At 38.1% G+C, this 18788-nt stretch overlaps 1 protein-coding gene across 1 annotated transcript in view; it reads right to left on the bottom strand.

Moving 5' to 3' along the window:
• Positions 1–18788, bottom strand: part of WNT10B (Wnt family member 10B) — a 99808-nt gene that overhangs the window by 70847 nt on the left and 10173 nt on the right. The window contains exon 2 of the mRNA XM_044083786.1: positions 9416–9678. Within this exon, the coding sequence (XP_043939721.1) occupies positions 9416–9678 (263 nt within the window). The remainder of the gene's footprint in view (positions 1–9415; positions 9679–18788) is intronic.

Genomic DNA, 18788 nt, shown 5'->3' with positions numbered 1-18788 from the left:
CATTAGAGATCTGGCAGTCCAAGACCTCTTATTTCTCCACAAATCAAACAGTCCAGTTAACACTACAACCAGAGATCTGAACCTGCTTTTGCAAATAAACAAATCACAGTGGATAGACTTTCTCACTCAACAATTACTGCTTCTCTAGAACAACTTCCTCTCCACATCAGATAATGTGACAGACTATCTTCCTTTAAGAAGGAAGTACACAATTTGATGGATATACATAAATTCACCCCAGTATTCCTAGCTTATCAATCCTTGAAAAGGGAGGTGAGATTAAAGGGTGAGTACTGGCAGGACATAAAGGGCAACATGGCCCAGTTGTTTTTTACATTCTATGATTCTATACTCAAAGAGGTGATTGGCTGTATTGTGAAAGAGGGAAGTGAGCATATAGTAGTTGGCTGTGTTGTGGTAAAAGCATTTGATAGTCTTGAACATGGTAGTGCGTTGGAAATTATTTAAGCATCTGAACTGGAGGAGATTGAAAATTTGTTGCATTTAATGTATAGGAATATGTGAAATAAAGTTTACTATTGAAACCTTGAAACTGCATAGGTCGAACGGTCACATGGTTGACCTGAAATCCTGAATCTGGAACAGCGAAATTGCGGCCAAGTCAAAACTGAATATATTGACATCCATAGTTTGATGTATTTTACATAGCAGGTGGTGACATCAGTCACCCATACTATGCACTTTCACATACCATGACATTCCATAGTCAACAGCATGTGTATTTTACTGTTTTGCAGGGGGGCAAGTTCTCCTGCATGCAAACACCCCTGCAAATTATATATACCGACTCCGAGATCGCATTACAGTGAAGAAATGGGCTAATTCCCTGTTCCATACTGAACCGCAATCTCAGTGCACAATGCCGAACTCAGGTACTCGAACTACACTACCCATTCACTGTAGTGTAGTTAATGTATTTTAAATTGGCATTCTGCCCATTAGAAAACTGCTTTATGACTGCATACCAGTCGGCAGAAGTGACTTTGAGTATTCAATAGTAAACCGTGAAATAATATAATGATTAATGGATAGACTGGTGAGCAGGTTTGTATTAAGAAGAGAGTGAAATAAGGGTGCATCATGAGTGAACATTTTTTACCATTAGTTATGAATATGATCATATTAAGATGCAAGGAGAAAGACAAGATGGTGGACTGGAAAATGAGAGATAGTGTGAAAATTCCAGTATTTATGGCATATGTTGATGATTTAGTTAAACTTGCTAAGAATATAGTGTGGGTTAAGGAAATTACTTACATAACTGAGAAAGAGTTAAAGTAAAGTAGGATTAGTACTGAACAAAGATAAAATAAAGGATTTGGGGATGCTGTTAAAATTGGGGGGGGGGCTATATTTCTCAGAGTTTGACATAAATACAATGGGGATTAAATCTGGGTATAGAGAGGTAATAGATGGACAATGGAAGAAAGTATTACGATGAATGTGGAGAATAGGAAATGTGTTTGGAGCGTTCCAACTGGCATTTGTAGAAAAAAATGTATTTGATACATATGCATTTGTTGGGGACTTGGTATACACAGGAGGGGTTTGTGTTCCCAAGCTGCCTAGAAAAAATATATTGGAATTTTTTTTGTGGGGGGGTCATTTGGAGTTCAAGGATGAACTCCATTAAAAATTGGGTGCTGTATTGTAACAAAGAAGGTGGAGAGATAGGGTTAATAAATCCTATTATATAGCTATCCTCAAGTAATTTATAATGGATACTGTGTAGCATGGCAAAGAAGGGCAAAAATATAGAAGGAAAAAGGATGTGAGAGAAAAAGAAATAATTTTGGATGGAAGAGAGCAGAGTGAAAAGTTAAAGAGTATAGTTGTTGTTGTTTGCCTTTTGGCTTTTCCCGGTTAGGGGTCGCCACAGCGGAACTCCAGTCTGCTAATGATTGGCAGTTGGTTTTTATGGTGTTGAGTTGCCAGCCCAACGCCCAACCTTCAATGAAGGCACGCCCATTCAACGCATGTCTTTCGAATTCCCACTTGACCGTGGGGAGGACATGCAGACTCCACACAGAAGGCACTCCCAACCCAAGCCGAGAATCGAATGGGAGAACCTCTTGCTGTGAGGCAACAACGCTACCACTGACAAAATTAAAACTTAGCAGATTTGGGTAGAGGGTGCAAATAAAAGGAAGATAGCATGTTATGAGGAAAATATGAAGAGAATTTACTATCCAAAGCCGTGGGTGCAAAAATGGCATTTTAAAAGGTAATAAAAATAAGATAAGCTAGATTTAGAAAGGTTAATGAAATGGAAGATTTTATATGGAGACTAATGTTGTAAAATTACTGGTCAAGGGACAGATGAACTATGGGCAGATGAGAGAATGGTTATGTCAAATATGCAAGAGAGAGAGAGGAGTCTACATTACTGAAATGCCATGGGGTTAATCAAGTATGGGAGAGGTTTAAAATGAATATCAGTTGAATTATTTCAAGACGTAGATTTGGAAATTATATGTGATGGTGTTTATGACAAAAAGAACAAAAGAAAGAAAGAAGAAAAAAAGTATAATGGATACAGTATTAATAATGGATGGATAATCTGGAATGTAATGTGAAGAATCGCTGTATAATAAAATGTGGGATTGTGAAATTATTGTGACAAGAATTAAGAAATCGTTGCGGAGCAAGGGGGAGGTGAAATGTGGAATGTTTAAGGAATATGCATGAAATTTACTTATTGTTCTGTAACTGAAAGTTATTTTGTTATATTTTTGTGCTATGTAAAGTGAAAAGTGTATACAGGAAAGTGAATGATACATAAAAATACAAAGCCTCTACTATTTTCAGTAAGTGTCATTATGGGATCTTTTGCATTCACCTGTGCTACATCCAGCTGAGGGAGATGAGACCTCCGTTTAATGTCTGTATTATGCATTTTGGTCCTCAGGCAGATGAGACTTCTATATGCATTTTGAAAATCTAGTTTAATCAGAAACTCATACTATATTTATTGCCAAATAGCAATGTGAACAGAAGAGCAGCATACAATCCATAATAATCATCAAGGTATAGAATTGCCAGTGTGGAAATCATAATATCACTTAGTTGTTGTGTCTTTCGGCTTTTCCCGGTTAGGGGTCGCCACAGCAGAACTCCGGTCCACTAGTGATTGGTAGTAGATTTTTACGTGCTGAGTTGCCAGCCCTAACACACAACCTTCAACAAAGGTACGCCCATTCATGCATGTCTCCACGCAGAAGACGCTCTAGCTGAGAGTCGAACTGGACAGCGTCTTACTGTGAGGCGACAGCGCTACCGCAGCACCACCTAGTGCTCATCTTAAAGCACAGTATGTTGACCAAAAAACAGACCAATGACAAGTCTTGGTCAAGTACTTGTAACATGTTATATCTTGGTAGAGCAGTGTAACACTGTCCAGATCTGACCAGCTGTCCAGCCACATATTCCTGCTGACATGCATCAAGTAAAACAGGCTTGAGCCTTATTTGTCAAAAAAATATTTTTAGGCATTAACGATCGCACCCATGTTTTTGACTACATTCTAAAGTACCTGTTATCTAGTTCCTTTATAGCTTGAAGATTCCTCTGACAAATTCCCCTTCAATCATTTTAACAGTGAGGGCAGTTATCACGGTTTGGCTAAGGGTAGTGAAAGTAAAAGCTCTCTGAATTTTGTAGCACCCAGCAAAAGATATGCTGTAGGATCATGCATAAAATGTAAACATTGCTGAGAGAGCTCTCCCTCAAACTCCTCAGGCATATCAGAATGATCGAATGTTGTCTATTTTTGTCCGCTTCATCTATGGGTTGTCAGGTCCGAAGCTCTTCAGTTCCATGGTTCTGACTCCTCCTCTACCCATAATTCCATGAACTCTACCCTACTGCTTCAGATCTTGATTGCTGCCTGAATTGTTTGGTAGTGCTTTCAATGGCAGTTTCTCAAATTTTTATCCTTTGTGGAAGATCTTTGTAGCTCCTCCCTTACTGGGAGAGAATCTTCTGTCTCTCTAGTGTCTTCATTTTATTAGTAATAACAGTTTTAGTATACAGTTTAGCTGTGTTTTTCTTGTGTGTTATTCGGATATGTATAGATATACTTGTAGGTTAGATTTTAGGATTGTTAAATACTGTGACTTTCATCTACAGTTAAGATTGGTTCATTTATTTGTGTGCTTTTGCTAATTGTTGTTTGGATTCTTTACTGTTTATATATTAGGCTTAGATAGTTATATAGCTCTTTAAGCCACCCATTACTGACTTGTGTGCGTTTGCTATTTCTCCATGGGTGACAGGGTTTCAAAAAGTGCATGGAGTATGAGCATAAGCTACACCCCAGGACCCACACTCCCTTTGAGTTTATTGTTTAGGTGCTGCTCATCTTTACACTTCATGTCAGACTTTTGCTTCCTTTAGTGCTCAAGCCTTACAGACCAGACAGGGAAAGCTTATAATGAAGGAATTTCTTCCTCTCCAGGCAGGGTCTTCCATCCCTTCCTCATCCTCCTCTGCAACTTCTCCATGAGCCAAGGACAAGATATCCAGGGGAAAGGTAGATAAAGATGAAGACAAAGAGGCAAAACAGGACAAGACCAAGGAAAAATCTAAAGTGAGAGAGTTAAAAATTGCACTTTGAGGAGTGAAATAAGCAAGCTCCAAATCCATCTTTGACTTTGGGATCAGATCCCAAGGTAATGAGACTCTCTTTGCTAACAGTCTTTCAGCATTGTACTTATCCTGCTCAGTCAGGGTTTTCACCGGATCCAGTCAGCCCCAGTCTACATTCTTTAATACTTCAAGAGAGGAGATTTTCTAGACCACCAGGTGACATCATCTTCCCAGTCGCACCAGTTTCTAACCAATGTTAATAACAGAGGTCTGATATTAGTGACTGTCATTTTTGTTTAGCAAGCTTTCATTGGGAACCATGCCGACTGCTTATTTTAAGGCCCAGACAATAAACTTCTACAATTCTTCCATCATTACTGACAACGAAGAATATGCTGCAAAATATCAGAAGCTAAATGGGACAGAATTTGCTCTAAACTAATTTATAACAAAATCTGGCATTTTGGCCTTTGGCAGTTTGTGATAACATCATTGGCATATTATGCATATTCAATACATGTTTTTAAAAATAATTATAATGGAAGAAAAAATATTCCTTCTGAAATTAAATATGCAGGTGTTTTTTAGCCCATGCAGATTCCAGTGCTGCCACTTTTAAACTGCTGAGCAAAATAGTTACGTAACTGACAGAAACTCTGTTGAGGAGTAATCCTCTGCAAGTAATTTATTGATTAAAAGTATATAAATAGTGAGGGAAACCTTATTAAAGCATCTGAAAGTTTTCCTTAGCTTGCATTTTTTTTGTTTTTCTGTTTTTTTCAGTGTATTTCTTAGCAAATCATATGCTTTTTCTTCTTCATACCAGCAATCTTAAATGAGTAAACTAAGAAATTTTTTGGAGAGAACATTAAGAACATGGCAGAATTCCAAATTAGCTACTATTCCATGAATGTCATAGACAAACAATCAGCCATTGCAAAGCAGGGCATTATATAAATTAAGTGATGCTCAAGCCTAGTATTTTGGTAGTACTCCAGAACCCGTTGCATAATTCATGGCTATCCCAGTCCTTTCACAATGAATCAGTGCTTCATGTATTTTTACAAAATTTGATGCACGTAGAATTTTTGACGATACACTTAAACATGGTCTGTGATTTCTTTGTGCATTTAATTGCTGCTCTGTTCACAGTTCTAGAGATGTTCTTGATATCTGTCAGTACTTACTCACTCTTTTCCCTTTCAGCTATAAAGAAAAACACCATCTTTAAGCCTTTTTGATGCCACAAAAATCCTGCCTAATTCAAGCTTACCGCTGCAATAAGTAAAGTATGTGTTCTGAAGGGCTCCCTATTGAAATGTTGTCACTTGAAATGTCAAGTACCAAAATGCTGAAAAAAAAGACCAAAAACCCGGAGAAGAATATATCTCGAAAATCGGTCTTCTCTTTAAAACTTCTTTTTGGAGGGTGGGGCACGTCCCCCTGTACACCCTCCAAACTCATATATACCAACTCTGCGATTACCATATGTCAGAAAAAAGGGAACATTCTGAGAAATGGCATCTCAAATTTGGTATATACATGTTCAATTTTTTAGCCATTCAGTCTCCACGCTTCAGGACTCGCTCACATGTCCCTCTGTTTGAAATGGTTACTGTTCTGAAGCAGTCTTAACTCATTCACTCCAATGGAGCTCTGGATGATTGTACTTTACCATACAATGATTTCATCCTGAGCTTTATGACAAAAACATCTTATGTCCTCACATTTCAAACAAATGTTCATGTCTCTGGAGCCATAAGGGTTATTATCTTTCTTGCTGTAGCATAGACTAGATCCAGGCCTGCTGAATCTAGCTTTGTTTGTATAACTTGAGCACTAATCCAGGCATTCTTTAAAGTATTCAATTGTATTTATTACTGCTTGGTAGTAACTTGATTAAAGTGTAGCTATCATTCTAAGTCTTTTGGATTAAGCACTTGGGCTTCAGACCAGTTGTTTTACATTAGGAAGGTTTGTGGCCTGCACTGTGGTGGCAGGACAGGTAGCTTACATCCTTCTAAGTTGGGAACTGCTGATTGAGGGCTCAGTGTCTGTTATTCTAAAATTGTATTAATTCTGGTTTAAGCACTTGGGCTTCAGGCCAGTTGTTTTACATTAAGAAGGTTTGTGGTCTGCACTGTAGTGGCAGAACAGGTAGCTTACATCCTTCTAAGTTGGGAACTGCTGATTGAGGGCTCAGTGTCTGTTATTCTAAAAGTGTATTAATTCTGGTTTAAGCAATTGGGCTTCAGGCCAGTTATTTTACTTTAAAAGGGTTCATGGTCTGCACTCTTGTGGGAGGAGAGGCTGGACTCTGCCCTTCTGAGCTGGGAATTTCTGGTTAAAGGCTTATAGTGCCTGCATATTTGAACTGCTTCTTACTGAAATTGGTACACCTTGTTTGCTGTAGCATAGACTAGATCCAGGCCTGCTGAATCTAGCTTTGTTTGTATAACTTGAGCACTAATCCAGGCATTCTTTAAAGTATTCAATTGTATCTATTACTGCTTAGTAGTAACTTGATTAAAGTGTAGCTATCATTCTAAGTCTTTTGGATTAAGCACTTGGGCTTCAGACCAGTTGTTTTATATTAAGAAGGTTTGTGGCCTGCACTGTGGTGACAGGACAGGTAGCTTACATCCTTCGCTAGGGACGGCTTGCACCTGTCTCCCCTGGGCTTTCGGATATTGGCAAAGGCTCTTGCTACCCCCATAGTGCCTTTTTTAGGCAAGGCTCAAAAGACAAACCCACCTCCATAGTTATCACAAGGGATAAGAAACTAAGAGTAATGCTACTCAACGCCAGAAGTCTAAACCTCAAGATGCACCCACTCGAAACTCTCCTTAGCATGGAGAACATCGATATGTGTGCAGTAACAGAAACCTGGTTCAAGGCTCCCGAGAGCACCCCAGCACTACCAGGTTATACATCATACCATGCTTTTCGGCCCCAAAACTTGGACCGAACCACAAAAGGAGGGGGAGTATCAATATTCGTCAAAGATACCCACACCTCCAGGTTGGTGGCACAGCACGAAGCATCAAAGACTATCAATGTGCAACTAACAGTGGGTAAAACTGCCTTCCAGTTTATAGCCTGCTACAGACCACCCTCCCAAACCCAGGAACCCCACTTGGCCTTCCTGAAAACACTGGAAAATATGAAGGTCTCTCCAAACATCATTATATTGGGCGACTTCAACTACCCAAACATAGACTGGGAGCATTACTGTAGCTCCAACACCCTAGCCCAAAGGTTCCTAGAATTTATAAACTCAAATGCTATGGAACAACTTGTTACCACTCCCACAAGAGGGGAAAACATACTGGACCTGATCATCACCAACATGGGGACTCTATGCTCCAGCAGACAATCCAAAAGGAAAAAACACTTTAATGACAAAACACAGCAGAGCTTTCGGACATAATCCTTCTTCAATACTACAAACTTATAAAATTTCTTTCATCTTATATACAGGCCCAAAGTAGTCATGTGGTTAGCAGCCCAAAAATCACATGACCATAAGTCTCATAAACCTCAGCACTGAAATAAATAGGACATGCTGGAGGGACAGATTCATAACCCAGAGGCTCCCTTCACTCTGGAATAAAATCCCAGTCCAGGTTAGGCAGAGTCCCACATTGACTGTCTTCAAGAGGAATCTTGATGAGTGGATGGGAGATCGTAGGTTTATCCCGGGTATCACTTCTGTGTCACTGTTAGACAGAGGCACAGTATACTAACCTCGAAAAAGGGCATAGCAAAATTAATTTAAAATGGGTGGCGAAAGCCAAACACACTCTGGCTAGGCTTATAAATGCCCTAGGGCAGATAGCCTAGTATGAACCTATAAAGAAATGTACATGGCAAACTCTTCAACACAAACAAATTTTACAGTGCTAGTGTTCATTATATTACAGGTATTATACTAGATTTTATAAGTCACAGTAAATATTAAGTTTGCATTTTTTTGTGAACATCTTACAATATCTCAGTAATCACTCAAGTTACACACATATTGTCAGCACTGTTTTGTTTCTCCATCTGTGAGCTTTCATATCAGGCTATGCAGTTTTATCTGTATTACTTAGTTGTTGAGGTATTTAGAAAGCTATGAAAATTATAACAACATAAATAAATAACTAGTACATAAACAGCAATTATTATATTTGTAGTGGCACTAGGCAGGATACATATATCAGTGCAGTTTCATTGTGTTGCCCACTATGTAAGCTTTAAAATTAAATCTTTCAAAACCTTGTATGTAGCAGTGTTGGAATTATTAGTGCAAATATGAATGGGCTATATTAGGTTCCTAGAGGTGTCAGTAGGATGTAACTACAGAAATACATAGAGGAGCCATATGGCTGTTCCCTACACTTCTCCTATGCAAAATCCTGGAGTGCTGATTTTGGAGTGGAAGACAGCAATATATGACCAACACTTTGTTGAACCCCTGTTGGAAACCCAAAGCAATCCAAAGAACAAAACAACTCCAGATATGGAAACACTGGCAGATTTCAACAATTTATTCCATAAAATGCATAAAATGAAATAAAGGAACACAAAGCTTTCAGGCAAAAGCCCTTACACACTGAAGAAGGGCTTTTGCCTGAAAGCTTTGTGTTCCTTTATTGTGTTTTATGCATTTTAAGGCTTTTACTTGAAAGCTTTGCATTCCTTTATGGGGTTTTATGAGTTTTATGGACTAAATAGTTGAAATCTGCCAGTGTTTCCATATCTGGAGTTTTTTTTTCTTTGGAGTAGAAGGATCAGACAGATTTGTGTTTTTATGACTATTTACCTCGTTTTAAGATCACACTGTCGTGGGGTAATTTTCCAGCAGTTTCAAGTGTGGAGCAGTTCCACCGCTGGTCCCGAAGCTGATGCTGGCACTCGTGGATAGCAATCTGGATTCCTTGAAGTGCAGAAGCTGTGACGTCAGGACTGCGGACACAGAGGCCAAGCTGGCGTTTGCTGAGACCTGGGAGTGTCAGGCAGACTGTATTTGGGGTCAGGACTGGATCACTTGGTAGCTTTAATCCCAAAATGTCATTGCACACAACTCTGCAATTGAAATGGTAGAGATGTATCAAACACTGAAAAACAACTAACAATCTTATTATGTTGTCATCAACCACTACCTACTACCTGCAAATTTTCTTAATTGTATAGCTTGGGATGGAATTATCTACAAGGCTCCATCACCCAAAATGTTTGTATCACTACCTGTAAATAGCTAGTAGAGTTGAAATATTTTGTGCAGTTGCTGTGATTCTATACAGAATTCCTTCAGAATAATTAATGATGGTACTAGACAAGCAGTACAGATAGAGTAAACTGAGAAGTTGAAGGAGCAACTCTTTATTTTCTTCCAGTAGATAGCCAGTGAGCAAGTACATATGTGTTTTGAACAGGAGAAATTCTGAGTAGTTCATCCTCTGTCCTCAATGTCTCCTTATCTATTTTAAACAAAACCTGATATCCACAGTAAGTGGTGTCCAGCAGGGATCTTGAAGAAAAAATGCCACAGTACACCGCTGTCAGACTGTGCTCTCATTTTGATACTCTATTTGTGCTATGATCAATAAAACAGTGAGACCACAGGCCACAGGATCTCCACTGGGGTATATCAAGAGTGTAGTAGGCTTCCTGCCATGCTTACATGGAGTAGCACGTGGAGCTTGCTCAAGGGGTATTATGGAAATCTTAATTCTTAATGAAAGTAACTAGCTGCAGAAATTGTGATGAGGTAGAGACAGCATTCAGCATTCTCTGTACAGCAGCAATTCTTGTGTAGCATTTTTTTATTTATGCATTTGTTTACATACTTGTACAGATATGAGGTTGAAAACTGTCCACTGACCATGTACCTCCTGTCATGTTTTAGCACAGACTTGAAAGTGTTACTTTGCAGAAAATTACAAGTTAGTCAAGTACAGTTATTTTCCATCAGATATAATTTGTAGGAGTTAACAAATATGCCGTAGAGGTCTCCACTCATTCGGCAATGCAGACACACTACACCTTCATACTTTCTATGGTAATCAAAAATACTGTGGTGTTCTGTTGATATGCACTATCAAGAAAACATTTGTTAGAAAGCAGGAGAAAAGTAGGAATAACTATATCCATTCTACATACACACATGCGTGCACACACATATATTTATTTATATACTCTTTGTTTGCATATGTATGTATACATACATTTATTTATATTACCATACACACACATTTATTTTATTACCATATATGTGTATATAATATCTAATGACACACTACAGATGACCAAAGGAGTATATGGCAATGATTTACTAAATCTTCATTACCAAATCCTTTGTTTAATGAAAGCTGAGTGACTGGACTGGGGGGTACCTCCTGTATCCCCTGCATCACAAAGTGAATATAACCATCTCCATCTCCAAGTTTATAGCATGCATTATGTTTTCATCAAATTTTTACTTCGGCAGAAGCATGAGAGGGTTTCATTTTTATGGCAATTTTACTTCTGTTGTTAAACATGCTCCATATGCATACATGCATACACACACACACACACACACACACACACACACACACACACACACACACACACACACACACACACACACACACACACACACACACACACACACACGCACACACACACACGCACACGTACACACGTGTTCTCAGTAACACAGAAACATGAGTGTTCACTAACAGTTCTTAAGCAGTCAACCCAGTGTGCGTTATTGCATTTATGAAATTTCATTTTTTCTTGTTCCATCATTTTGTGAAGACATTAGTGTTAGCCATAGGGTTCAGACTCATATTTAACGTGCTCTGAGATTCCTGTTGTACAATTGTCCAGGCAGTTCCTTCTAGATCGCGCATGCTTTTACGTTTATTGTATCTCCCTGTAGGTCTTTTACTGCTTCCTTCTCTCATGCTCTTGATCTTGTAGCTGTACTGAGTTATTTGTACAATGAGTTTGCATTCCCTCTAGTGTTGCTTTAGCAGCAATTTCCTTTTTTTGGGGGGGTGCTTAATAATGGTTTCCCTCTTAAAATATCTTGCATCTTACTCAGAACTTGCATCTACAACATTCATAGCATTGACACTGTTAAGATATTGACCTCTCTGTGCATGCACAGACTAACTGACTCCTGCTGGCGAGAACAAGTGTGGTATTCCTCCCACCTCATCCACAGCCACCTTACCCTGCCCATATTTACTTAAATAAGAATGCAACCACTCTCTCATTCCCTAGTATCCAATACAAATGATTTCCTTACTAAAGTCATAAAAGCCAGTAAATTTTTAATTCTGCATCCATATAACTATCTAGGCAAAATCAAACTGTCTACATCATCATAAAGCACTATGGTTACTAAAGTTGTCTGTCCCACACAATGTAACAGTGTTCTACACATGAATAAAGTAACATCACACCATTCAGCTGATCAGCATTCAACAAATCCCTGGTTCTTTTCTATTTAAATGATCAGTGTCATCTATCTACCTACATTCACTTGACTGAAACCTCTCCCACCATAACTATATCAATTCTTGCTGCAAGATTTATAAATTCAACAAATATAATCAAAAAAGGACATTCATACCATCTCACATGTACTATATAAAAACTTACTTTCTTTTATCTTTGACATAAAATCCTTTATAGTACATACATACTGTAACTGTTTGCGAAACAAAAACAAGAAGAACAAAAATTACAGCATTAATAAGAACGCATACCTAACATTTTCAAAATAATTGATTTCTTTCCATCTAGCGAAAGCTAACCCCTTTCACTCACCTGTATCTACAACCTCCATCACAATAGCTCTTTCACATTTCCCACGTTGTGCCTTCATTCACAAAACTACAGAAACATTGCTTTAAACAGTCATAACACCAATCTATTTTTTTCTTCCTTTTGCTAACTACAGTTCTACAGCTTTCTGATACTTTGTGTTCATAATAGTTCCTTACGTTTATGCTCTATGATTTGCATTTTCCTACTGCAGTATTCTGAAAGCAACACTTCAGATATGAAATGGTTCTCATTCCTGCTACACCTTTCTGCTTCTGTTACTACCACACTGCCCGTATAAATCTAATAACTGTTTTCATCTCATGCATATTATTCTAACAAAGTTCACACCAAATCCCTCATACTCATGTAACACAGAACCAAATTCACCTTTATATTTGAGATACACACTATTTCCTCTCCTTTACTTTATCAAACACTCCATGCAAATACATCCATTTTCTTCTTACCTGACAACTTCAAAGCAAGGTCCTTAAAGCTACATAAATTAAGGTTTATTGAGACCTACCACAATTATTCTGATCCTGCTAATTAGAATCAACATTGAGCCCAGTCCTGGGCCTATTAAAGAAAAAAAGTTTTCTCACCCCAACCATCCCTACCTCTTTTTCTTTCTAAATGATGGGAGTATAATGCATACATTGGATCAGACTTTTGCTTTCTTAGACACTTAATCACAGGACATAGTAGATGTAATAGAATCCTGGTTTAAGGATAATTCCAGTGTACGCCATTTATTTCTTGGATATAACTATACATTTTGGTGCCAAAGCTGGCAAAAGTGGAAGGAGGCAAACTAATGCACTATAAAACACAAAACTATAAGTCACATTGGTGTCTTAGCTATCACTAGTTTCCACTTTACCAAATTTCAACTACCAAACAAAATTATTGCCACTGTATACAACTACAAGAACCTCTTACTTCTTGGTGACTTTAACCTTGACTTTCTCTGCATACAATCAAAAGATTTTAAAGAATTCCTAGCTGATCTTGGCCTTGTCCAACTAAACTTGGAACAGATATAACATCAAATGATAACAGGACACGGCTGACGCACATTACTGGACTTTTTAATTATTAATATTCCAGAAAGCATCACATCTATTACCACACCCCCTGCCTTAGTGGTCCTTACTCTTTTATTTTTAAATAGACAGACCTTCCCAGAGCAAATCCTCCAACTCTGGTCACATTTAGGAATAAATCAGAGAAAATCAATAATAATCTTAAATACCATCTTCCTTGCTAAACTTGGCAGATAATCATTTCTAAGAAGACCCTAAGTAGGTTGCTGAAACACTTTCCACATCACCTTAACATTCTGCAGAATAGACTCCTACAATTACTAGACTGTACAGACAAATAAAACCAATATATCACAAATAAACTAAATGTTCATGGTCTCAGAAAAGAGGTCTGGCACAATGTGAAAAGGTGGCCAAACCAAGATATACTTTCTACGTTTAGACTGCTATATGTGGCAGTCAAACTAGCAATCTGCAGCCATTAAAGCAAATGGTATTAAAAACATGTAGAATTCCTACTGTGGTAGCCCCAAATAATTCTGGAATACAGCTAACTGATTAACTGGCCACAAACAACATAAAAACACTTCATTACTTAATGTAGTTCAAATTACCCAATACTTATGCATCTTCTCAGACTTCCTAAAGGAATTCTCCAGCATTCCCATGACTGTAACTAGCACCTTCAACACCCTTTTTCCTCCTCCCCCCTCAGCTCTGTCAATAACCCACAATTGTACTTCAAATGTATTAAACTTAAGGACACTGAACTGCAACTAGACCAGATTCCATGTGATGCTTCTACAAATGTAGACAATCTACAGACCTGGATTATTAAAGACTGCCAAAATGTCATTACTGTCCTCCTTCAAGGGGGCCACAATGTATAATCACTTCTGGTTTGACATGAGAATATTCAAATCTCAGACATCTAAAACTGCGGGGTGTCACTAGTTAAACAAGAATACTTCCAAGGCCACAAAACACATAAAAATATTCTTTGCAGAGGAGCATGTCTCCTTGCACCTCGTTAAATGTGCCTGGATAGCCTGATACTATACAACAAGGATTCAGAATGAGCAGAGCTATGATGGGCAAAATTAATATTGTTTTACTTCACATCAGTCATCTTTCTCTTGTATTGCATTTATTTTATGCATACACTGGTACCTCACCTTGGTAAGCTATTATTTCTTTCTATGAATTTAGCACAGGACTGGAATAATTGCTAGGGCACCATTTCATGCAGACACATTATATTAATTAACTGATCATTTCAAAAAAACACAGCCAATTAATCTCAACAGTGAGTCCTTCAGAAACCATTGTATTAAATTTCATTATGCACATTGTATGTTTTCTCTCCAGCAGCTGTTTTACATTTCTCTCTTAAGTTAAGAGAGTTCATTGATGGGATAACTAAGGTACTAAATCAAGATGGAAGTGTTGATGTGCCTTATTTAGAATATAACAAGGTATTTAACACACTGCCCCACAAAACAATTATCACAGGAGGTGTACAGTCACGTGGGGGCCATGGCACTTGTCTAAGTAAACAATTAGCTACATAACAAATCACACAGAATACTGATAGATGGTGACTATCATTAGGAGAAGAGAGTTATCGGTGAGGTCCTGCAGAAGGCAGAACCAGGACCTCGCTAGCATGACTGGTGAAGCTCTGACAAGAGTGAAAGTGCTCATGTCTTGTTTTAACTTAATAAACTGTGATTTAAACAAGGAATACCAACTTTAATCCTTTTTTCTTATTTTAAATAAAAATGCAAAGTGATTTTTGACACCAATCTTTTATAAGAAGTTGTGACGATGATCTGTTTTAGTAATTTGTATGTCAATACCTAGAGTAATCATTCCTGTACAGCTAGTTTTCATGTGCAACTTTATTTTCCTGCATTTTGGTTTAATTGTATTTTTGTTTGTTCTTTCTGTGATGAGTACAATTTGAAAGTTGTCCTTCTTTGTATTCCCTGATTGCACATAAATCAGCAACAAGCTGTATTGTATGAGGGAACTTCTTTGTATATTCATTGGTACTTTCAGGTGACTGCATGTTTGTGTACATTTTTATTTCTAGTCCTGCTTTCTGTGCAACTTGTGGATCAGAATGTGCTGTTGTATCCGCGGACAGTATGAGTACCTGTTTAGAGATTGTGATCAACTTTCTGTGTACATGGCTTCCTATTTTTAGATTGTTAACATGCTTCTGTGTATCAGCCAGGCTTTACATTGTTGCTATAGGGAGCTGTGCTCTTTTTTCATGGTCTTGTAGACAGACTTCTTATTGTAATCAGTGTTAATTTACGACAGGCTCACTTATTATGTCCAGTCTGCCTACACATTTCTGGATGTCAGTTATCTTCTATTTTATAATTTGAGGTAAGCCACTTATGGCCAATATAAGCATTTTGAACAGTTAAAGCAGTTACTGCAGATTCAGAAATGTATAACTGCTTTATAACATGACACATTGTGGTAATCTGGAATTGGCATGTGTTTTGATTCATACTTAAGCCAAATCCCTTTCTCAGCTTTGACTTCTTTCAAAGTAAAAAAAAAAATCATTGGCTTGTCCAGTGCACTCCCTAAACTAGTGAAAAATATTAGGAATTCATGGGATTTGCAGAGAAAGAGAGAAAAAAAAGATCATTAATAAAAACATGGAGGTTCTTAACCTTCATTAGAAACAATTAATGAAATCTTTATGACCTCACCATGTGGGCAGCTTTGGAGGCATCATTATAGCAAAAAAGGATGAATGGTAGCCAGAGTAACTCTCCCAAGATATATAAACTATAAGCCTGATACAGTATAAGGAAAGGGATATAGGACGTAGCATGTCCACTCTTATAGAAAATATGGGAGTGGGGAGATATATCAAAGGCATTCAGATATCTTTTGGGAATTCAAGTTGAATCATCTATTCAATGGGGGAACTGTACACAAACAAAGGGGCACAATTTTAAGTTAGAGGGAAGTCAAGTGAGGTGAAATGTGAGGATCTGTCTATCTATCTATCTGTCTATCTATCTATCTATCTATCTATCTATCTATCTATCTAATCTGATATTTGGCACAAAGGGTTAAGGGGTGAGCTGCAGTTCCTGTGGTACAGAGTTTGATTCCCTTAACCCTCATTTGCCTACTATATGACCTTGAGCAAGTCACTAAAGCAGATATTGCACTTGGGTTGCCTCTGAAAAGGGACTGTATGTCCAGTGAGCCTACCTGATTAACAAATTGATATTATTATTATTGTTATTATTATTATTATGGTTATTATTATTATTATTGTTGTTATTATTATAGGTCTTGTTGGTGGGACAGATTTGTGTCCCAAAGACTCCCCCTTCTGTGGAATAGACTCCCTGTCCACGTCAAGCAGAGTACCTCTTTATCCCTTTTTAAGCACAACCTGGATAACTGGATGGGGAACAGAAATACACCCCTGAGATTCCACCAGTGTCCCTGCTGGACAGGGGCATTGGGTGCTGACTTGTTGGAACATGGGCTAACTTCTTGGCTAAGCTTGTAAGGGCCTCAGGGCCAATAGCCTAGTAACTATGATCCTATTTATTTAAAAGCTCCATTAATGTACAATACAATATTAGACATGTAATTAGCACTAAAATAGTTACGTAAAACAGAGAATCAACAGGGTAGTACATCCTTAGACATTTGATTAGCACTAAAATAATTACGTAACAAAAACAGAGATTCAATTATTATATAGGGTATACGTCTGCAGATTGGTGAGGCTTCAATGATACCCTTTACTGGTACAGTTTATCACTTGTACCATTTGACATTTTTTTCTACTCTCTGATGTAGCAGCTCCAGATGACTTTCACTTTAGAGTTAGCGCCTTGCACAGCAGCATGATCACGTCTTCTTTTGTAACTGTGGATCCATGGGCTATCTTGCCATGTATTCTGTTTACAGAAGGGGTTGCCTCTGTGCTTTGCCCTCTGTGGCTGCACTTCTGATGGCCCACATATTGCATTTAAATTTTGCTGTAGAGGTTTTTATGTGATTCCCCCTTAAAAGATAGATAGCTCTCATGTGTGCAGCATTTCTAGGCTTGTTGGGTGTCATGCAACTGCTTGCTTCTCATGAATGAAACACATTGCCTTGCTTATACCAAGGTTAATGATGTTAGTGAATAAGCTGAACTAGGATGATGAATATGTCAGACTAGAGCGGGTTAAATCTTATCCATGTTGAACTTTCCTGCAAATATTTTTTCAGGCTTTGCATCCAGTTCTCATGCCATTGCAAAAGACAACCAACAGAAAAAGATAGTGAAAGTTATCTTCAGGGCAATGATTACCATATCTACCAGAAAGTTGATGTCGAGTGAGTCAAGATTTTTAACTACACTTTGAATTTGCATTCTTTATGTGTTGTATTTATTTATCATTCTTTGACACAGACAATGACGGCAAGGGTATTGTGCGTGCGTGTGTGTGTGTGTGTGTGTGTGTGTGTGTGTGTGTGTGTGTGTGTGTGTGTGTGTGTGTGTGTGTGTGTGTGTGTGTGTGTGTGTGTGTGTGTGTGTGTGTGTGTGTGTGTGTGTGTGTGTGTGTGTGTGTGTGTGTGTGTGTGTGTGTGTGTGTGTGTGTGTGTGTGTGTGTGTGTGTGTGTGTGTGTGTGTGTGTGTGTGTGTGTGTGTGTGTGTATATATATATATATATATATATATATATATATATATATATATATATGTGTGTGTGTGTGTGTGTGTGTGTATGCAGGTAAAATAGCACAGAGTGAGAGCACAAGGAGAGAAGCAATTAACATATTTATGAGAGGCTGGAAGAAACAGATGCATCTGAATGAAAAGTGTGTAAACTGCATAAAGATGGTGACTAGAGGTCAGTACTGAGCCCAAGATCCAGAAATGTTAGTACCACTGAGCTGCTATGCTGTTTACTTTCAATAAAAGGTGTCCTCAAGTGAACACCACAGTGCCCCCCCCCCAAAAAAAAATAATGAGAAGTATTAGTCGTAGAACAGGCATTGCTATGCATTTATACTAATAATGAAATAATGACAGTCACGACTGCTAGCAGAGACTTACTGTATATTTAATGCTGCAGTTGTCCTCTGCTAACTGATGGATCATGTTGCCTGATACCACCACTAGAATTAGGTTAGCATAGCAGTTTATTAAATCATGAAAAACAACAGTCAGGAAAGACAGAATTCAGACAAGTTCAGACATTCCTTTACAGTATTTTGATGCAGCTTTCAAATGAAGTGAATCTGTAAAGCCATCAACTGAAATGTTGCACTGCTTTCTGAAATTCT

Source organism: Protopterus annectens, chromosome 9.part0 (assembly GCF_019279795.1).
Source record: "Protopterus annectens isolate FY-2018-M chromosome 9.part0, PAN1.0, whole genome shotgun sequence".
Taxonomy (NCBI): Eukaryota; Metazoa; Chordata; order Ceratodontiformes; family Protopteridae; genus Protopterus; species Protopterus annectens.
Note: the sequence above shows the minus strand (reverse complement) of the source record. Positions and strands in the feature narration are given on the sequence as shown.